This window comes from Antennarius striatus, chromosome 1 (genome assembly GCF_040054535.1).
Source record: "Antennarius striatus isolate MH-2024 chromosome 1, ASM4005453v1, whole genome shotgun sequence".
Taxonomy (NCBI): domain Eukaryota; kingdom Metazoa; phylum Chordata; class Actinopteri; order Lophiiformes; family Antennariidae; genus Antennarius; species Antennarius striatus.
The window spans coordinates 28,802,760-28,825,743 of NC_090776.1; the positions used below are offsets into that span (position 1 = coordinate 28,802,760).

Below are 22,984 nucleotides of genomic sequence, written 5' to 3' on the forward strand. Positions count from 1 at the left end.
AAACAATTCAAAATAGATATGAAATGTGGACAAAGAGAGTTAAAAAAAGTCACACAAACTGTGGTCTGACGGGGTTAGAACCTGTGAAAAAACAATTTCAGAGTGTATCCTTTTCAAAAAAGGATTTCTGTCAGAGGAATTTCCAATTAATGCTTCACGACTTATTGTTGCTCTGGTGCGGCTCAGAGGACCCATGAGCGATTAGCATCATTAATCCCTCTCAATACAAAGAGGGAACCTGGTAACACACTCACCTGCTTTAAACCAAAGCATTTCAACACCTTCCAAAACACAAACAACAATAACATAAGCGTCTGGGACGGAAATGCTTCATTTCATCTCGTTCGGAATCCCAAAAAGTCCATTTGAAGTGGACACAGAATTGTTAACCTAAAGAAAGCTAACCTAATCAATCTGGTGGTGACAATCCCGTCTACGGTACAAATGGTTCTCGGGTAACAAAAGGAACCTTAACAGAACATTTCTATCCAAACCAAGTCACACCACAACGTGACCAGAGTCCCATGGAACGCGTACCTGGATGTCCTCCTCTTCATCTCTGTGTTTAAGGGCTTTGTACAGGAACATGCCAAAGCTCCTTCATGCATCTCCTGGACAAACCACAACCGCCACCGTTTTCCCTGAATGTTGGGTCATCAGCGAGAAGTCGCAAAACGTCTCGTCGGCTCCGTCTCTCAGTCGACCCAAACGCAATTTCCATACAGGTGTCAAAGTCTACTGTGCTGCCGTTATCATTCAGATCCAGTCCGAGTTAAAAGCTGAGCAATCAGTAAGAGAGTGCAGCCTCTGCTCTCCATCCACTGTTAATCTGTAAGAAGCCACTCAGGGGGCAGATGAATGTGTCTGAGACCAACTAGATATTATACTCAGGCTGGGGAGAAAGAGACGAGGGCGGTGGAGGTGTGGGAGAGGATTAGTGGATGGGCAGACGACTCGGTGATGTATACCTGCTTGGCTACTGAAGACACATCTCCAACAGTGATTCGTGTAGTCCACGCAAAACCTCTCCAGAAAGCTCTCGCACTCCCACTTTAAAAAAAAAAAAAAAAACTCGCCTTCTTTTTCAACATTAATTTCCAAGAGAAAAACATTCAGACTGACTCCAGATATAACTGAGGCGTCGGCTGTCCCACATGAAAGAATTCTACATCAGACGTGCGCAAACATGAAGTGAGCAGTCGAGATACATTTATCTTCTCAGGACGGTGGCAGCAGTGTCTGAGATGATTCAACACATCCATTTTGGAGTTTACAGAGCACCACATCATTCGATCTCTGTCTAATACACCCTGAAAGTTGTTGATGGTGAGTAATCTTAGCTTTCTTCTGTCCTCCAGCGGATTCATGCTTTGACCCATGGAGGAACTGTTAAGAACCAGATGCAGCCATCTTGGTGTGGTGTGCTTGTCCATCAAGGATGTGTCCATCAGCAATTTGTCACTGTTGGATTATTCATTTCAGATTTATAAATATTTATTAAGTTACAAATCTAAATTGAACCAAATCTAAATGGCACAAGAGTGACAGTAAATGTGAGATGACTGGTGGAGAGGTTGGCAATAAAATGGACCGCGTGGCAGTCAAGTAGAGAAAAGGTTATATGAAGAGAACAGGACAAGTTATGCCATTCGGACATTAAAAATGAAGACCAACAATTCTATTTTTTTTAGAAAGAAAGCCAAGGGTTTTTCAACACACATTCCTCACACTCCCTCACACACACACACTCGTGTGTGTGTGTGTGTGTGTGTGTGTGTGTGTGTGTGTGTGTGTGTGTGTGTGTGTGTGTGTTTAATGAGGCCAGGATCAGACAGATAATTCCTCAAAAGCATAAAGAACAATCCCGTTTTGTTTTGTTTTATTTGCGTGAACAGACACGAATCCCTCAAGAGACCGATTACAAATTCAGACTCTATCTTTCTAACTTTCTATGTATGTTTATGAAGATGCTTATATGGGAACTTAAAGTCAAATGGTGACTTAGGTTTACTATCAGCATGGTCATTCACTAACAATTAAAAGCAAACACTGTCAATGTTATCTCCGTTTCACTTTAAAGTTTACACCTATACTTATTTGTTGAATGTTTATCTGAGTAACGTGATGTCTTATGAAGGTGTGAATAATTGTCTTGACTTGAGGGAATCATTATCCCTTTTAGCACGGCCGGTTTTAGCTGAACATTCCCCCAAATCCTCAGTTAACCACAGGAAGGAGAAAAGCTTCCGTTTTATTCAAAAAGCCGCCAAGACTAGATGGTGTCAAATCAGAATGAACAAATCTTTATGTATTAGCTTTAGCCTAATTAGCAGGTTTGACTGTACTGAGTGCTGATGGCAACGCTACGCAATCAATCCAACTGAGCTCGCTCTGTCGCCTATGTGACAGTCTTGTTATTCATGAGCTGCCTCCCAATTCCAAACAGCTCATTGACTTTTCAAGACCTCTTGATTGAATTAGTGACTTAATCCGCATCTCAAAACTAACTTGCAATGAAGAGATGTGCAACCTGCTGTTCTGGTGTCAGAAGAGAGACACACCCTGTGACTTAAGGGAGGTGTCAGCGCTGCGCTATGGAAGAATGCCTTCCACAAAAACACCGGTGTTGTCTCCAAGTGATAATGAGGAAGATAAAACCCGGCTGTGCCCTGCTAACCTGTAACCATGGCACCTGAGAATGTCAGGCAACAAAAGACTCGAGTACTTCAGAGCCCCTGCCAAAACCAGACACTCACACACACTTTCCCACTCCCTTCCCCTTCTGCCTTGTTTCTATTTGCTCCTCGTTTTATGATGCTTTCTTTCCCTGACCGGAAATATAACTCGACGCTATTCCATCTCTTTGCATTCCACTTTGACAACACTGTTCATTTTTCTAATGTGCAAAAACGAATGCTTGTGCACGATTTCATTGTTGTGAGTGTGTTTGCATTGACGATGCCAGACGAAATACTGTAGCTTTATCTTTTTTTATTGCTCAACACACTGAACTCTAAAACATTGTGAACATTTTCACACACCCCCACCCCAACAATGTAAAAAGGCTTGCTGGTCAACCCATTCCTCTGACCCCGCCTGACGTAATACATGGAGAGATAAGACCTGGATATGTGAAAGTTATTACCCAACACATGCAGTCAAAGATAAGGCAGACTGAACCAAATTAACATACAAATTTATTGCGTGTTACGGGCGTACTGGTCACTCTGTGACTCATGTTTTCCGCTCTTTGCAACAGAAGTTGAAAATAAAGCTTCACATTTACCAGGAGAAAAATACATGCGTCCTGCTGCCTCAGCATTTTAACGCTGGTTATTTGATTATAGATATTTTCAATTACAACTAGAACCAAGGCGGTCACAGACTGCAAAATCCCACAAGGCCCCTGAATTCAAAATTTTAGCCTGACCTACTTGCATAGGTCAAAGATCAAAGCTAGTGCTCTGACCTACTTTTATATATCAAAGCACTAGCTTTGATCTATGGTCTTACTCACACTTGTCTCCTCCCACTTCTTTCTATCTTATCCGGTTCCTGAGTGTAATAAAGTTAAAATTTGACCTTGACCTAGTTTTCCCAAGGTCAATGTCATCATCTCATTTTCATCCCTTTTGCCGCCCGACTAATGTGCTTTTTGTTTCATCTTCCTATCTTCAACGGTTGTGAAGATATTTGGTGGACAAACGAACGGACAAACGAACGAATGAACACACAAACACTGACAATTACAATACATCACCGCTTTGAAGCGGGATGTTATAACAGCAAAACTGTATGGGTAGAGCTATAAACACCAACAGGGAACTAGGGCATCCATCCGCCACGGTACAATGAGCCAAGGCTCCTTTAGTGAGATTTCCATCTCATATCCTTAATTCCTGACTTTCAGTTCTCTTTGCATTAAGACAGATGGCAGGAGAACTGCAGTTCTACTGGAAATGTGATGCTTTTTGTTACAAAACACACCCAAACATGTCTACAGGTCCAACCTCTCTTCCTGTGGCTGCAGTGTGACACTATGTATAGGGTAAGCATATCCCCTCCTCTCTCATACACTGCAAACATGATTTAGAAAAAAAGACATAATCGTTGATCGTAATCACAATGCAAACTCCACAGAGAGAAATTATTTAAATTTATGTTCCAAACATTTAGAATAACTATTCTTAATTCATACACTTGTTTATTTGTTTGTTAATCAAAGGAAGGTCAGGAGAGTACATATGAATGTTTCAGAACACATGTCCTGTCAGAACACAGTATCATTACAATAATAAAATTAACAAGAACGATTTCATTCAAGTGTGAAATATTCCAATTCAAATCCAAGTCCTGCTTTTTGTGACTAGAAGGTGGTCGAACTCCAAGTCTGTGTTAAAATACTGATGTCGTTAGTATTCTTGATACAGATACTGAGTACTCTGGGAGGGTCAAATACAATGAAAACTGGCCCTTATACTCAATTTATTACAGGGTTTACAGACACTATGAGCCATTTTAAACAAAGACAATCCTTTACAACTGGCAGCTGTTTCTATATTTTTAAGTATCACAGTCTATTGAGACATATTCAATGGGCAATATAATTTGATGTGATCTTCAGATAATATTCCTGGACACCATCACCCAAAAGCAAATTCAGTTGAGTCATGAGACCAAAGTGTGACACTCTCCAGTCCTCTCATTGTACCCCAGGACAAAGCTCTGAAAGAGTTTCCACCAGCACGAGCTGACAGCATGCTGCTATAGCACGACAAGTCGTACCTCCAAGCTGCTGTATAACCCAGCAATGTAAAGCATGTGATGGCTGTTCCTTGAAATATTGGACGTTAGTGTGTGCGTGAGCCAACAACCCCCCTGGTCATACCAGTCAAAAGACAGGAGACACCAGCAGAAACACTGTCGAGCTGCTGCTGATAAACTGCTCTGCTTATTAACAAAGGGGGACTGCTATCAAAAAAACATTCCCTTCTCTCTTTGCACATGTAATTTAACAGACTAAGAAGCACATTTAAGATGTAAGACAGTTGCATGTTTGACCAGCAGCAGCTCTGAGAAGACAGGCAAGTGTGACATTCGGGGCGGCAGTAGCTCAGTCCACTACGTCTGGTGTTGAGGACCGGAGGGTGGCCGGTTCAAGTCCCATGTGAACCAAAAAAGTTCACATGACTGCCCACCGCTCTATCTCCCATTATCTGCATGCTTACGAGCCGTGTGTGTGTGTGTGTGTGTGTGTGTGTGTGTGTGTGTGTGTGTGTACGGGTCTGTACAATGATATACAGTGGTACTTCTACTTAGGAATGTCTCTACATATGAAATTTACTACTTACGAAACGCCTCAACAGGAAAATTTTGCCTCTAGTTACGAAAGAAATTTCAAGTTATGAAAGGTAAAAATACAGTATGGGCTGATACTCGCAGCACCCAAAGGTCCTTGAACGCAACATTCTTATAGCTGCTCTGCCATTGGCTATTTCCTAACATCCTGGCATCCCATTGGCTAAGAGGGACCTCTGTGTGTAGCTAGACAGGTGTCTATGCAGCGTCCTCGTCATTCGGCCCTCGACCCATGACGTGTTCTGATAGTTTTACGTAAATATATTAACTTTTAGAGTTTTCACTATGGACCCCAAGAACGTGACGGAGAAAAGAGGAAAAGAGAAGACAAAGAAAATATTGTGTAATCATCTAATTTTAACATGTATTTGTTACATGTTTTGATGCGTTTTTATGCTTTATAAAACATTTATGTCTGAATTTTGGGGGGCTTGGAACAGATTAGGGCTTTTGCATGGAAAACGCGTCTCTACTTACAACATTTTCAACTTACGAGATTTCTTGCAGAACCAACTAATTTCATAAGTAGAGGTACCACTGTATACGCATTTGATTATTTAGAGTGGAAGAAAATAATTTCCCCAAGGGGGTTGTTAAAGTGTTGACTATTATTAATCATGAAGAGAACAAACTGAGACTATGACCAATTTCTTGAAAAAAGTCCAGGTTCACTGGAAAAACTTCATCTTGAAGTAGACTCGTGTGTACGGTGTAAATGATTATGGCACAAGATAACAGAGGCCAGAGAGGCACGCTGAGCACATATGCAGTTACACGCAGCCTCTGTACTAATACACACACACACACACACACACACACACACACACACACACACACACACACACACACACACACACACACACGTAGTCCTGGAGGTCAAAAAAGTGATGGAAGCCCACTTAACACTAAACTCCTACCTAATAACCATTTCTACTGTTCACTGTTGCATATGAGATAGTGACTGACAATAACAATGCTCTGTTAGAGACTGGTAAAATAAATTCCATCACAGAACCCACTATTACAAGTCAGCATTCGTTTATCAGTGTTATCAGTGTACAGCAGCACAGGAGTACGTCTGATCCAAGGGGTAAGCTGGTGCATGTGACCAGCTCAAGGCAACACTTGAAACTATGCACACACAAAAAAAACACACCAGACCTGATCCTGAATAATATTCATTCCACTATTGTAAAATCTAGCTATTCTTGAATGACCTATCTAAAAACTTTGGGGCAGGTTTGAACTTTGGGGCAGGTTTTCTTATGACCATCAGACTATCATGCAAACATTATTATTAGATGCAGGTGCGGCTTTATTTTTCTTACATGTCAAAGTTGGCTTTTTTCATGACACCAACCCCCCCCCCATCTACAAAAACATCTCAATGCATACTTGACATAACATAAAACATGATAGTGGCTTCATCCGTGTCGCCCACCTCCCTGCATTAACATCGGAGTTATGGCTGTTATAACGCTCGGCTATGAGTGGGCGTAACACAACGAGCTGACATAATTAATGGACCGCTTCACCGTCACTTAACTTTTCCCAGCGCTGCCAGAATAAACCCACCTCGGTTAGAACGCACTCGGAAGCCACTCACGGTGGCACTGACTTCGCGTCTCGTCTGACATCCGAGACCAGCCGGCAGAAGCCCGTCTGGAGCCGCTCCGAGCGGCTCTCTGGGGTCGCTTCCCCCGCTGCTAACGTCGGCTGCCGCGGCTGCTCTTAGCTAGTTAGCTTAGGTGCACTATCTAGCCTGGAGTGCTAGCGGGCTAGCTAACTAGCTGGCTAACGCTCCGCCCGTGTTTGACTTCATGGTTTTCTCTCAGCTCATGGCTGAGTCACGACATTTTTGAATTATAGGCAAACTCTTGGGGAACAGAGGAAAATGCCCCCCAGGACCTCGAGAGAGTGCCTGACAGAAGCATGCTTAGGGAAGAGGTGGAGGTGGGGTGGGGGGGGGGGTAACCTGCCACTTACAGCCGCTGATCGCTCACGACGAACCTCACCGAAGAGCGAGCAGCAAACGCGGAACCGACAAGCAGCCCGTTCAGGCGTCACGTACCATTCTCTTCACCGTTGAGACTCAGGAAGAGACGCGTCGTGGCTTCTATCCATCTACCGGCGGGGTTCTCGTGGAGCCTTGGAAGGAAAGCCCGGTAGACGTTGGAGGGATCCGCTCGGGCTGCAGCTCCAACGGAAGGTTGCTTTTTCATAATTGTGCGACTCCGAACTGACGCTGCGTGACGAGCCGGCTGAGTCAGCCAGCGCCGCGGTCACGTGACCGCAGGGGGCGGGGCCAGCCGCCACATGTGCGCCTCTGTCGCCTCGGAATAAACACAAAGCAGAAGAAAGAAAATATACAGGAGCGCACTGATTTCGATATCCCAATCCCCGTCATATAACTCTTGTTTCTAATGTGAACGCTATTGTTAAATGAGACATTAATGACTCCCATCGCCAGATGAGGAGCAGCCCGTGTTTTACACAACAGTAATAATACTGCAAATATCTTGGAGCAACACGTAATTATCATGTGATGACCAGAGATGACTCAATTTTTTTAAAACTTGTTTACAGAACACAGTTTAGGGAGTTTAAAATTTTAAGTATGGTGACGAATGTTTTCCCGGTTGTAATTTTGAAAAAAAAAAAAAAAAAATCTGGTCCACTATATACACAATAACAGTGGTCGAAAAAACAAGTTCAGTTCCGTACCACAATGCTGCAAGCACAAATATTAAAAATCCACTGACACTAGTCTTATAACAGCTGTTTTCAAACACAGTTTATTCAAGTACATTTTGAAGATTAACATTAAATTTAATATGACTGCCCTGTCATGTTTTTATGAAACTTGATCAGTTTGAAGTGTGAGCACACAATTACCAATCACTCATGTCCGTGTTAGCAAGACACAGTTACTAGTAGTTCGGTCTCTTTCAAAAAATTCTATTCATGGTAGAAAAATTCCCGAAGCCTATATGAAAATTTCAGATTAATTAACACACAATGGGGGAGAACAAATTTTCCATACAATGCCGATCTTGCAGGTTTTCCCACTCACAAAGCATGTAGAAATCTGAAATATTTATCATAGGCATTTCAACTGTAGTGATGGAATCTGAAAATAAAATCCAGAAAAAGTATTTTATGATTTTTCAGTACATTTATTTGCATTTTATTACATGATCATAAGTATTGGATACATCAGAAAAACAACATTTGGCACAGAAACCTTTGTTTGCAGTTACAGAGGTCAGATGTTTCCTTTAGTTCTTGACCAGGTTGGCACACACTGCAGCAGGGATCTTGGCCCACTTCTCCACTCAAATCTTCTCCACATCCAGGTTTTGGGACTGTCGTTGGGGCAACAGTAGCTCTGTCCATTTGAGTCTGGGGATAGGAGGGTGGCCAGCTCACGGTCCATGTGGACCAAAAACTTTGGAGTGCGAATTGGCAGTGGAGAGTTGCCAGTTCTACTCCTGAGCACTGCCAAGGTGCCCTTGAGCAAGGCACCGTACCCCTACAAGTACCTCATTGGGATGCAACGCCAAGTAGCTGCCCGCTGCTCTGCCCATCCCTTTATCTGCATGCCTACAGACCCATTATGTGTGAAATGTTGTAAGGATCTGTACATATAGTATATGTGTGTGATAAGCTGTAGCTGTAGGATAATTTCCCTAAGGGGCTGGATAAAGTACATTTCTCCTTCTTTTAATACAGACTTTTAGCTCCATCTAAAGATTTTCTATTTCGTACAGGTCTGGAGACTGACTAGGCCACTCTAGGCCTTGAGATACTTCTTCCGGAGCCACTCCTTCGTTGCCCTGGCTGTACATTTTGGGTCTTTCTCATGCAGGAAGACTCAGCCACCACCCATCTTCAGTGCTTTTACTGAAGGATGTTGTTGGCTAGGATCTTGATATACACGGCCCCATCCATCCTCCCCTCAATACTGTGCAGTCATCTTGTCCTCTTTGCAGAAAAGCGTCTCCAAAGAATGATGTTTCCACCTCCACCTGCTCCCAGCTCTCTTCAGGTCATTAACCAGGTCCTACTATGTCGCTCTGGGCTGGTCCCTCACCTTCCTCATTGTTACCCCTCGGTGAGATCTCGCATGGAGCACCAGACCAATGGAGACTGACCATCACCTATTGTCCTGTAGCCCATAGCAGGTCTAGAATTTTCTCCCTGATGTCCTTACACAGCAGTCTGGTCTTGGCCATTGTGGAGAGATTGGAGTCTGATTGTGTGAACAGGTGTCTTTTATGCAGGTAACAGGTTCAAACAGGTGCATTTAATACACATAATGGGTGGAGAACAGGAGGGCTTCTAAAAAAAAAAATGTTGGAATTCTTACTCGTTAGTAGGTGATCATTTTGTCATACAATAAAATGTAAACTACAGTAAATATTAACAAACATACAATGTAAAGTTCTGGATTTTTGTTATGCTTACATATTTCTACTCTCACGGTTGAAGAGTAGAAATATGATAAAAAATTAGACCTCTATCTACTTTGTAACTGGGAAAAATTGCAAAATTGGTAGTGGATATTGGCAAGCTCATCTTCAAACTGGCAAACGAGTTTTATCAATTTACAGTCAAAACATTTGTAAAGAAAATACTCAACAGGCATCTTCCTTCCGAGCCTAAAAAAAGGAAAGAAAAAAAACCCCCAAGTCAATAACATTTACTTCTTACAGATGTTTTACAACAATCTAGATACAGTATGTGTACTTCATACCAGAAATATCCTTTTTTGAAAACTTTGTGTTTTATTTAAAACTTTATTCTCTTGGCTTTTACACAGAAAGTCTCCATATAAATTTATCAACCACACGACTCATCTACAGGAGGATTGTGTTCACTGAGGAATCCCTGTCGGAGTTTCAACTAGAAATATACACAAGAACTTCTTTTTTTTTTATGTAAGGCAATGAAAGAAATCACAGCATACAGATTACACACAAAACCAAAACATTTATCAAAAATGTATCAATATTGTGGCTACAAGTAGCCAAACCCTCATCCCCCAACCCTCATCAAACAGCCATTAAGCATATTTTAAAGTGCACCAATTATTTTCTTGTACGCAATTACCAACCAAGGCAAACATCATTGGTTTTTTAGCACAAACTTATATCTTTCAGGCACTAAACAAAACCTTCGTATCACTTAAAAAATTTTGTTTCACCAACACAAGCTTCTTAATTTCATAATATAACTAAACCACCATTCACAAACCCATGTTTGGCAGATCAATTACATATGTTCATTTTCTTTGAAATGTAATTTTAAAATACAAACGAGAAACTTCCAAGGGAAAAGTGAATAGGTGCCTGATGCTTGGAGTGTATCTCAGTACTAATATTACCAGCACAAAGGAAGTAATCGCAGAATGACAGCATGAATGAGGCTCAGCTGCAGAAGCAGAAATAGTAGAAAGACAAGAAAGAGGGGAAAAATCAAAGGTCACATTATACAGTGAGAGAATAACAAATACAAAATAAATGGTACTGAAAACAGCTCAGTGACTGTAGCCAGATTAGATTAAAAAAGTGGACACAAATTAATGAGTGGTAAAAGGGTGCCAAACATTGTAAGGAAGAAGTCGAAGAAAATATAGAACAGAATAACAGTGTGGAGATAAATAATAAGCAATGGCAAATATTATACTGTGTGATCGTGTGCTTAGAACATCAGGCCCAGACCCAAACCCACAAGAAAAACAAGCATCCAGCAGTCGGGTCCTTTCTTAAAATTGTAAGTCAGCATTTAGCTCCTTCTATGGAGTAATCAATTCTTCCCTCTAAAAGAAAAAAGGAAAAAACATGTTAATTATCATTTTTACATTTTGGTTGAATAAATACCATTGACGTATGTGTACTGCATATACAACAGCAGACAAGAGGCTTGATCCACACACACAAAACAATGTAGATAACATCCCTTCATGCCACATCTTTCACAAGAAAACTTCAAGCAACAGGCAATGTGAAAACACCAACATGTCGGTACTGCATGAAGGATGGAATGACTTGACTAGCCCCTACTGGTTGGAAAAGGAGGAGTGGAGAACAACAAAAAAACTGCAGTAAATTAAGAGATAAAATTGATGCCATTCCAGGGCCATAGGTTAACAAAAAAATGTGCTGAAAAGATTTCCCTGACATTCAAAAGGATTTTTTTTTCCAATCAACATAGACACCTGGTGGTCACTTTATGTAACACACGCTCCTGCCAACAAGATCTATGTATTTTATTATATATAACATCTGTTGTGTCCTTGAATATCACATTGACCCTGGAAATCAGGGGTTAAAATGTCAAAAGAAGGAAAGGTGGAAAAAATGATGCTGGTAGGTTAGGGCACTGCAGTAAGCAACAATGGACAATAGCAATAGAGACGATGCATGGGGAGGGTCTAGGTTGGGAGGAAGCACACCTGTCAGCAAAGGTTCCCTGGACGAGTCCAAAACCTGGTGAAGATGAAGCTAGGTCAGAATTATATTCCTCCCCTGCTTTTTCATCTCTCACTTAAACACAAGCATGTTTACAGATCAGTGATCAGTAGAGCCTGGCTGAAACAACTTGTCAATGAAATGTGCTTTTGATTTAAGCTAAAAAACTGTCTATCTGAACATTACTGCACATTATTTTCCAAGTGATAAAACAGATATTTAGACAACATCATCAAGGCTGCCTTTCAATAATTCATGCCAGTTGGCAATTCAAACTTAAAATTAAGAAAAAAATACTAGCCTCCAATACAATGTGCTCAAAATATGGAATTGTATGACATGCATCTCTAATTGAGTGATTTTCACAGGCTCAATGTGAGTGGATATCTGTGTGAGAGGAAAGTTAAGCCAGAGATTGGCTGGAAAAAAAAAAAAAGTGAAACGATGGCTTTGAAAATGGATGAAGGTAGTTTGATTTTGAATAAAAAAATCGGTCCATGTAAAAACCCATGAAGATGGCTGCCCGACTGATAAAGATCATCTGCACTATTCAGTTTCTTCAGCAGGTGAAATCTATGGTCTTGGCTCCAACAATAATTGATTTCCACAGCAGAGTCATATTACTTGATTTCTACGTGGTTGTTTTTATTCCATTTCCGTTGGTACATTATGCTTGCATGCATTTATGTCGGCTTGTATGTTACATGCATATTACATTCTTTGTCTGTATTGTCGCTCTTTTTTAAGTCGAGTAAATGAATTTTTACTTAGTGTCATTGTTGCACACTTAGTTGTACACTGAAATAGAAAATACTTCAATGAGCTCAGGAATCCCAAATTTGTTGTGAGGTTTAGTAATGACTTCAAGCTGTGGAAATTTATGTAAAGTGAAGGTAGATTAAATAAAGAGTTTTGAAACATTATTTAATACCTTAAAAATTATGACTGGAGCCTTTATTCCACACTACCTCGACATTACTCATAAAATATCTGAAGTGTGCTAAGGACCGAGCAGTAATGCAGCGAAATATAGCTGGAGTTTAAACAGTAACTGAGTTCAAATCTTGTTCTCAGTCAAGGCTAGTAACACTGAAGAACATAGAAAGCTGTCTGGAGCAGAGGTGCGTTTGGCGTGAGAGTGTGTGTCAAGCAAAGGTACAATTCTAAATGTAGCTAGCTGCCACATGCCCCCCCCCCCCCCCCCGAACTCCCGTCTGCAAATCCTGGCAGTTTTGTCAATAAAAGGCTAAAAACCCGTGTGGAATAGAATCCCTTTTGACGTAAATCTGTCAGTTTCAACTAACTTCTGTCGGTCCTCCGTTTACTTGCATGTTGAGGCAGTGGTTTGGATAACGAAGTGATGAAGCTACAGTAAAAAGTTATCATTCTGCAGACCAATTAAACCATGCAAGGACAAGCCAAAGTAACTGCAGAGACTCTGCCGAGACAAATAATAAAGCAGAAAATTCTTGGGGAGGACTACTAAAAGGATATTTTCTGAAGAGGTAAGTGCCATTTTTATTATGTTATACACAGGCAGCTAAGCACTAAAGCACAGAAGCCTTATTGTTAGTAAATATTCAAAATATCCTCAGTGACTAACACAGAACATTTATCTTGGCAAAACCTCAAGGTGTGTGCTTTAATAGTGGTGTTGACTTTGGTTTGGGAATCAAAATAACTGATATTCTTAGAGATGAACTGAATCCTGTTTGACTGCATTGAGGAAGTCTGCCTTTCATCAAACTGTACTACCAAATGTATCTAAGTGAAACTTTGAATCGTCGGTTCACTCACCTCATATGTGGTTCCTGCCCAGAACTGCCTTAATTCTCCTCTACACTTAGCCAACACCGCAGAGGTTATGAGGGTGAAGGGTACCAGGTAGAGGAGGGCAGGTTGACCCATCCCAGACAGAAGCATAACAGCAAATGTGATTATCAGTCCCAGGAGGTATGCTGCAAGGAATGAGAAAGGAGGACAAAACACAGAGAAAAGGAGAGTTTTACACAGTCAGCATTTGTGGAAGTCTTAAAAATACATGCTCTTGTGACCCACAAATCAAAATAAATGTTTGATGCATTCCTGCAATGCATTATGGTCAAGGAACTTCTTCTCTTTTCGACTTTTCCCTTCAGGGGTCGCCACAGCGAATCAGTTGCCTCCATCCAACCCTGTCTTCTAATCCTCTACTCTCACACCAACTACCTTCATGTCCTCTTTCACTACATCCATAAACCTCCTCTTTGGTCTTCCTCTAGGCCTCCTGCTTGGCAGTTCAAAACTCAGCATTCTTCTACCAATATATTCACTATCTCTCCTCTGGACATGTCCAAACCATCTCAGTCTGGCCTCTCTGACTTTATCTCCAGAACCTCTAACATGTGCTGTCCCTCTGATGGACTCATTCCTGATCCTATCCTTCCTGGTCACTCCCAGAGAGAACCTCAGTATCTCCAGCTCTGCTACCTCCAGCTCTGTCTTTCCCTTAGTGACACTGTCTCTAGACCAAACAACATCGCTGGTCTCACCACAGTTTTGTACACCTTTCCTTTCATTTTTAGCTGAAACTCAAGGAAGTGTTACGAAAAATACTCTAAAATGAGTTTTGGCTTGAAAAGTGTGCAGCAAAAACCACCAGAACATGGAAAACAGAAATGTAATAAAAAAAGTTATAAAAACTGAAAATACCTGACAGTTTCACAATTTATCCTTGGTGACGTCACAGGAAGCAGACTTCACAGTGATTACATCAATTAGGATCACCGCTCAGTTCAATCGCCTTTAGTTTGTTTTTACTGTTACTGAGAGAAAGTTGTTCGACTTTTCTCTTTAAAGCGTAGCTGTGTATCTGTTAGGCAATGATATCAATGCATACCATCTGGTTTTTCCAGAGATGCAAGTGAAGTCATTTCAAGTTGTCATGTGGTCATGCAAAGTTACTAAATTGTAGTTTAGAAGGGAGGTACCTATACAACAGGAGACAAAGTATATCTTCTTGCTGCTATTGATCCAAACATCAAACCTGCTACAGTACGCCACCAGCAGACCTACAGAGAGAACACAGAGGAAGAAGTGATCAATTACAGTTTAAACGTTTTGTCACTCTGCGTTTCTGGTTCTGTGTTTTATTTAGTTGACTTATGCATCGACTCAAGCAAAAAGAAAGCAGCACATTTTAAAAGGGACACAATGAAAAATACTATTCCTCTCACCTGTATGAAACCGTATCCACTTTTGATACATTCAAAAAGCTTAAAATTGATCAGGGAAGCAGCAGTCGTTTTTGTTTTTACTCATAACACCATTGGTAGTTTACGTGAACAATGAATCAACCTCACCTGGAACAATGATATCTCCGTACCCAAGGATGGAGAACTGCATCCCACACAGATTCTGAGCTAAAGCTGAAAACCGTGGAACACGCATCACCACTGGCAGCTGAGGGAAAACAAATCATTTTGTGTTATGTTACATCACGTGTGAATGCACGCACACGCACACGCGCACACACACACACACACACACACACACACACACACACACACACACACACACACACACACACACACACACACACACACACGCGCGTTGGGCTGCAAGGAGCCTGCACTTGTTCATTGCTCATTTATCATATTGAATATTGGTTCTTTGTTGCAAAGCATTTTGAGCTGTTGGTAAATGTGGTTACTTGTCTCTAGGTGTGCTGACTAACATTACCTACCACTGACACAAGGCTTTAACTTTTACTTTGAATATTACTTGAGCGAGGGATTACCTCTTTTTGCATTCGCTAACAATAATCAGTCTTGATTTGCTGAATACATAGGTGTCTGCTTGGTGTCATTTTCCCCAAAAATCCAAGCAGATCAGCTCTGCTGCAGGAGGACTTCAGGGAGGAACTGCTTTGAGCTATCCTACAACAATTTAACACTGAATCCTCTGGGTAACATTAGCTTCAGAGCAAAGAAACACAAATCATAACAGATGTTTATAGTGTGTATACAGGAGGGATTCTGCTCAAGAAAGTACACTGGGAACCCACGGCAACCCTTGCCTCTTGTGTCAAGATGTGGGGTTGAAATAGGAATGAAGGAGTAACAAATCAGGCCTTACTTTTTCAGTGGGAGTCTGGGGTTCGGCGGGTATCTCCACTAAGTTACCTTGAGTCTACGACAGAGCCCACCAAACCCAAGCGCACAGTTAGTCAATCTGTCTATCGATCCCATTGCAATGCTTCAAAAACAACAAGTGCAGAGCAGAAAGGATGTTTCTGATTTTAAAGAAAACCTCACAGGGAATTCCACCAAGCTGTTACCTTAAACACAAAATTACACAGCCATTCATTCACAGAAAGGTGTTTCAGTCTTCTATGCTGACAAGAAAAATGTATTTCTTGAAATATTTTGACATACATTATACCATAATGTACCCCATATTGTAAAAAGCCTGAGTACAATTAAAGAAACATTTTAAATAGATGTTTCTCATACATAAAAGCATAAAAACTTAAAATCATAGTTTGAGCTAGTATAAGAAAGAAGCTTCCCATTTAAGTAATTTTTCAATCATCGAAAATTTTAAACTTCACAGAGCTGACTCAGTTGATTTCCCCAACAAGGATAGAAGCGATCTGAGGGTACCCACCGGCTCTGCAGACGCATCTGGGCCAAGGGCAACCTGTACCATAATGCTAACGCCATTCTGTTGACAGAAAAAAAATGTTTGTATCAGAAGCAACTTAATCACAGTCATGATCCATGCTCTAAAGTGTGTTTGTCTCAGTTTTGAAAAATTCTGTACACAACGGCCAAATTGAAAAAGATATTGGGAAAACGTTGCATTTAATTTCCTCTTTGGTATACACTCCTTATTAGCCATGTTGCAAGCTATAGCTAACATCTATTTAAAATGCAAAATGTCAAGGAAGAGAAAAGTGAAGAATGTGGAGTATGAGTGTCAGAATGAGGTTGGCCACATCGCCCTACTGGTTTGTCCTCATAGTGTGGCTGTGCTTGCCAATATTTGTGGTGCTCCATTAGACGGAAGATTTTTTAAAATACGGCCATCTCTATAATTCATTTAAAAAGTTGATCACCAATACTTTCAAGATTGATCACAGTTACAAATGGTCAGATTCACTACCCCTAATGTTTATCAATAATGTTACTCTTCAGTTTTTAAATCCACTGCAATACCAGAGGTGCAAAAATGTTCCTTGTTCTTTAATATTCAGAGTCTGAGTGCGACCCCATATGGTCTGAAAATCAATCAGTGAATTGTTTTAGAGGGATTTAAAAACATCAGTATTCTAATGAAGATTCTTGAACCTTTGGTGCAGCAAATGGTTGAACATAAAAGGAGGAAATATTAAAATGAATTAAAATCAAATTCAAGTCAGCATGTGGACCCTCTGGAGTAAATAATCAAAATAAATGTACTCATACTTTTGTGAAGAAAGGTGTGATGAAAACAAAGAAGACATCGTACACAAGCAGGAGGCTCAGCAGAATCACACAGATCTGTGAGATAAAAGAGAAAAATCCAGAACTGACATCCGAAACAAATACATGTTAACACTGTTTAATCACAATTAAAATTAGTTGCCAATAATAACAAATGTGCAGAAGTCTCGATGCAAAAACAAGAGTTTGAACACACAAAAATGAATGTGATGTTGACAGTTATACCTGATGGCACAGCGGAAAAGCCACAGATTAAGCAAAGACACAATGATGAGAAGAGAGAGCGATTCATCGAGGGTCTGTTCAGAGATACCTTGAAGTTGGACAGTGAAATAGTCTTCATGAAGTTGAGGCAGAAAGCAAAGCCGAGGATGTCCTGCAAGATCCAGATCCATCTACAGGAGCACAAAGACCTTTGTAGTTTGTGTTTGCCATTATCCTTCTTGCACATTTTTTAAAGAGTCTAATTTAGTTAAAGTCTTAATATTGCAATGTCAAAAGCACTGCTGCAGATACGTGGTAACATTACCACATATCCACACTTCATTTAAACGACAAGGGGCTTTCCTCTGTGGTAGCCATGAATATGAAAACAAATGTGAAAAGTCTTTTTGTGCTCCTGTACCTGTCTTCATTCCTGTATACTCCCCACACCACAGAAATGCTAATGCACACAGCTGCCAGTATGAGTGACCTCACAGAGAAGTTCCAATTTCGGATGGAAAAGCTGGAAGAAGGCAAAGACAATTTAACTAAATAACTAACTACATAACTAACTTTGTAAGTAAGCAAAGCTTTCATCCCGTTTAAGGCTCTTTTGAAATGATGTGATTCACACACACAGAGCTCAGTTTCACAATGACCACAATATCCAATTTATTGAGTATATACTGAACACATGCTCTGTTGATTGTCCTGAATGCTAACATTCAGTGTCATTGATGAGCGTCTGATGTTCATACCTCACAGTACCGCAACCACATTTTTCCATGATTGCATCTGCGCAGCTGTACAATGCCGACGCAGACGCCAGGCAAAATATAGCAATGATGATGTAAACTGGGAGGGAAAAAAAAACAATCAACAACTAATCAAAGGTAAACTAACGAGTATGAATATGAGCTTTTTGAGTCTCTCCTACCAAGGATATTGTAGAAAAAGTACATAAGGACCAGCATCCCACACATCAGACCAACGAAGAAGACAACTTTTAAAGGAGAATAAAGGAACAGCTCTCCGTTGTCGGATTTGTTCTCTCCCAGACCTCCACTTTCTGCACCACTACTCAACCGATCTCTGTAGCAAAAAAAAGAAGAAGAAGCATTTTTTAAAGTATTGATTTTTGTGAGAAAACAAATATGATATAAAGATGAAGGATGGTATAATTTGTATAATTTAAAATAATCTGATTTTGTATCATCACCATGAATAAGATCAGTTATAAAGTAGGCTACAGACTATATTGTTTGTTGGCAATGCCATACAATGTATTGTATGACAGTGTAATCTCATTAACAACATATTCACTTTAGTTTAACTTTATTAAAATACACAGATAGACCATAGTTCATCATGGACAACTCCAACAACTCACCTCTCACAGGCCCCACTCCAGAGGCCACCCAAGGTTACAGTGACAATGGCTATCAATAGCATCACTGCAATGCTTGGATCAAGCTTCGAATAAGGGGGAGCATAAAGTTGCGCCTGCATATCTTCAGCGAACAACTGAGGACAGATTCAACATTTGTTAAGAAAACTTGTGTTTGACTTTTGTCAAATCAATCCTCAATAATAGGGTGGTAGAAGATTATAACATGGCGGAAACGGAAAATACATAATTTGAAATTCTAAAAAAAACATTGACAACGAACAAAAAGATATGAAACTCACGTAAGTTTAACTGTGGCTAACATCTAACATGAAGAAATTGTAAATGCACAAATCCCGGGGCCCTAAAAAACATGAGTAAAATTTCACTGAATTCTGTCGCATAGTATTTGAGGGAATGTGGATTTAACCCTTTTCAGTATGGACGGCCATGGGCAACCCTGAAGGTTCCATTAATATAAACAAAGACTGTCTTACTTGCTGTGCATCCAGGAAGTCCCGGTACTTCATTAGAGCCAGAGGAATATGCACCTTTTCATAATCTGATTCGTTGGCTGATGGAGTGATCTGAAGAGCCAAGTAAACAAAAAAATTGGTTTATACAAGAACAACTTATCTACATAAGACTTAGACAACCTAGCTTGTTGCAAAAAAAGACACAGTGAGTCACAATAACACAGACTGATGAGGATGTCCTACCAATGTTTTGTTGTTGGCAATGAGCAACGTGGTAGCACCAAGGTCCTGTGCAACAAGAGCTTTTTGGGTGGAATTACATTCACCGCTCATAACTACCAACGCTTTGCCCTTGACTACATCTGGGCTCACCCCTGAGCTGTTGCACAGCGTAGAAGAAGTCATGTTTACCAACGGATACTGCAACTGAAAAAGTAAAGTCAATAACAATAAGGACACAAGTAAAATTCCCTCAGATTTCCCCGAGAGAAAATGAAGACAATTACAGAGGTTACAATAAACACATCTAAATGTATGACTCCCAACTGATTAGGAGAAGGGGGCAATAAAATCAAATAATCCATTAGGTAGACTTTGGGCTTCCACTGTGGATATACAGCAAGCTTAAGCTGACCAAAACACAGATTCCAACATTCAATTAACCTCCATGTGTTAGAATGGAGGAACAGCTAAAAGGTTTTGGAAAACTTACAGCAGCATTAAGGGTTTGTGGGAGGGGAGTCCAAGACTGGTTGTAGACAATACAGTAGTCCTGCTCTGTATTTCCATTTGAAATGTGCAAGATTGCCTCTTGACAGTTTATCTGTTGGGAAAAAAAAGTGTTATTCTTAAAAGTTCTCTAAATCTTTACCAAAAACATATACAGTATGGTAAGTCTCTAATTTGGTTCTTTGTGTGTCAAGAAGACCCATTAAAATAATTTTTTTTAAAAAAGGAATAAAGTGCATAAACTAAAGCGTGACATTACTATAATATATATGCTGTTGAAAATGGAGCCAGTTGCAGGTGTTTGAAAGAAGGAAGGAGAGGACGCTGGTGAGTTTTGGCTTACTCCACGCTCTCAACCATGACTCACTGCTACACATCTCTACAGCTACCCCGACTTATCCACTTCTCGTCTCCTCCTTCGGATCTCATCACAGGAACCTTGGACTAATATGAAGCCCCCGCTACACCCACAATGGCTCCCGCCGTGAACTAATCTACAACAAGTCTCTCAAACTCATTCTACCTAACACAAGATCACTCAACAATAAAAGCCTCATAATCAACAAATTCATGACTGACATGAACTGGACTTTTTCTGTGTCACTGATTCATGACAAAAACCCTTGGACATCACCATCAAACCCTCAATCCTCAGCCCTTCCCAATCTATGCTCCTTTTTCTGAACATCTCACCGTCAGACTTCCTGGCTTCACTACCTTAACCATTTCTATCATTTACCACCCTCCCAAATCAAACCAATAAATTCACTACACAACTCTACAGTCTTATCATCCACATTAGTCATAGGTGACTTTAACATCTACACTGACTACAATAACTTTAAAACCACAACTCACTTCCTGGACATTTTAAACAGTTATAATTTCACCCAACATGTTAACTTCCCCACCCACACACGCAGACATTTTGGACTTCGCTCCACTGGCCTCCATATTGACATCTTTTGTCACACTGACCTCACCCTCTCAGACCACGTGGTATATAACTTCCCACAATAACATTCCCAACCCCAGAAGGACCATAATTGGACCATATCCATCCAAACCTCATGTCTCTCCATCCCAGCCCTCTGTCCACCCACAGATCCAAAAGCATCTCTGCATCACCTTCCCAGAAGGACTAACCACCAATGATCTGATCAAAACTTACAATACCATCCTCTCCACCTGACCTTCTGCAGCATCAATCAATCAATCAATCAATCAATCAATCAATCAATCAATCAACTCTTATTTGTAAAGCGCTTAATCACACCCACAGACATTTCAAAGCGATTTTACAGAGATGATGATCAGATGCAGCTTCCTGTCAGGACATGACATCATCAGCTGCCCCTGTCTTGTACAACATAATCAGGAAGTGAACTCATGTTTGGAACATGTTCCACACGGTTCAGATAAGGTACTGTGTGTTCTCCTGCGGTGTTCACATCATCTCCAGTGTTCTCAGAACTGTTTCAGGTCACCACCCTCCATCGCCTCCACTCCACTGACTCCAACATCCTCACTCCAGTCGCCAAATCCAAGCACGGTCTCTTGGAGGTCAGGGTCTTTGGAACACCCACTACCAACCCCTCTTTGAAGAGCCCCCATTAACCTCCACCACCCATTTCACCTGTTTCTGTGTCTCTCGTTTGTCTTTTCTGTCTGTACAGCGTATTTGAGTTAACGAAAAGCGCTCTAAAAACGGATAATTATTACTATAACAACAATTTTTCCTCCAGTAAGTAAAAACTCACATCGTTTTAATGCTAGTAACACTTGCTTTCTTGTTTATGACTGACTGTAATCACCCTCAGTCAACCCTTAACTCACTCATCTGCTTAAGTTAAGATATAATAGATTTAAACGTCCAACGCGTTGCAGAGTTCAGCGTCAGTTTTGTTAATAGTCATCGACATTAATTTAATGTTTTTAAGGGAAATAATTTCGACCATATTTTCATTTTACAAAAGTTTCTTGGCTTAAACCTCACTAACCGAAGCTAACTAAACAAGCTTCAATTACATAGATAGATAGATACTTTATTAATCCCGGAGGAAATTGTATACAACATTGTATACAACAATTTACAACATTCTTAACTTTACTGATTCCACTCCCTTTTTTCGTTGTATATTTTTACACACACATGCTTTTGGTGTTTAATACCAGCGACTTAATTCTAACAAAAACAAGACTATGTCAACAGCAGTCAAGTTCCGCTAATGGGGCCTGTGCTGCTAAAGCAATGTAGTTTCTGTTCTTATGGTCTGTCAACTTACCTGCGACACCAAGAAAATAAGTGATACAACGACGATTCTAACAGCTTTTCCCATTTTGAAAACATAAGCTTTTTCGCAGAGTGTGTTGACATCAACATTAATTGATTCTTCAATGACAGGGAGACTCTACATGTATGCTAAGTTAGTCGCGTTCGCTCGCTGTGATTAGCTTGTCAGTGGCTGGCTAGTACTTCCTGTATTGGCTCGTGACACCTCACATGGTCACGCCCACACGGCACGGTGACGTAGGACTTGGATTCCGGCTCTGACCAAACTGACTGAAAGGGATTAATTAAAAAATAAAAAATTATAAAAAATTATTTTAAAAAATCATATCACAATGTAAACATGAGAAATCACAAGCAGATATGCACTAAAAGTCTATTCCAATTCATCGATTTGAAATATATTTCCAAAATTACACACAAAAGCGAAAACAAACAATTACAGAAGAGAAAATAAGTCCAACACGATTTACTTTATCTTTATTGAGTCACTCTTTTTTTTTTTTTTTTTTTTTTTTTTTTTACAATAAACTAGATTAAATAGGCATTAATGTTACACAACACTTCACCTTCTGTCTATTTGTAGTGTAGGATAACCACCT

General features: G+C 40.4%; 2 protein-coding genes across 8 annotated transcripts in view; both read right to left on the reverse strand.

Moving 5' to 3' along the window:
• Nucleotides 1–7,585, reverse strand: part of trpm7 (transient receptor potential cation channel, subfamily M, member 7) — a 31,780-nt gene extending 24,195 nt beyond the window's left edge. Inside the window, exon 1 of one of the 5 annotated variants that reach the window (XM_068322792.1) lies at nt 7,430–7,585. In XM_068322792.1, the coding sequence (XP_068178893.1) occupies nt 7,430–7,432 (3 nt within the window). In that variant the 5' untranslated portion in view covers nt 7,433–7,585. Of the gene's footprint in view, nt 1–537; nt 677–7,429 lie in introns of those variants that run through there. The other 4 variants (XM_068322774.1, XM_068322782.1, XM_068322800.1 and 1 more) reach the window with 4 other exon arrangements.
• A 2,745-nt stretch (nt 7,586–10,330) lies between these two features.
• On the reverse strand, nt 10,331–22,578 carry zgc:123258 (uncharacterized protein LOC641502 homolog). 3 transcript variants are annotated; one of them, XM_068316993.1, is made up of 17 exons: nt 22,378–22,578; nt 20,076–20,186; nt 19,607–19,789; nt 19,385–19,474; nt 18,891–19,024; nt 18,438–18,592; nt 18,259–18,355; nt 17,922–18,023; nt 17,610–17,691; nt 17,279–17,353; nt 16,479–16,535; nt 15,948–16,001; nt 15,173–15,272; nt 14,801–14,881; nt 13,629–13,789; nt 11,816–11,849; nt 10,331–11,179 (listed from the first exon to the last, which is right to left on the reverse strand). In XM_068316993.1, exons 1-17 carry the CDS (start codon nt 22,429–22,431, stop codon nt 11,139–11,141), a joined length of 1,611 nt encoding a protein of 536 aa, XP_068173094.1. In that variant the 5' UTR covers nt 22,432–22,578; the 3' UTR covers nt 10,331–11,138. The 3 variants fall into 3 exon arrangements, with proteins under 3 accessions (XP_068173094.1, XP_068173266.1, XP_068173179.1); XM_068317165.1 differs by lacking the exon at nt 15,948–16,001; XM_068317078.1 differs by lacking the exon at nt 11,816–11,849.
• Between the last annotated feature and the right edge of the window lie 406 nt (nt 22,579–22,984).

Excerpts from the sequence above, each read along its gene's own strand:
- zgc:123258 (XM_068316993.1), bottom strand. The coding sequence starts at position 22,431 with ATGGGAAAAGCTGTTAGAATCGTCGTTGTATCACTTATTTTCTTGGTG. Across the intron at positions 19,790-20,075 it reads CACAAACCCTTAATGCTGCT|TTGCAGTATCCGTTGGTAAA; the intron begins GTAAGTTTTCCA and ends TTACTTTTTCAG. Across the intron at positions 11,180-11,815 it reads CAGGGAACCTTTGCTGACAG|AGGGAAGAATTGATTACTCC; the intron begins GTGTGCTTCCTC and ends TTTTTCTTTTAG.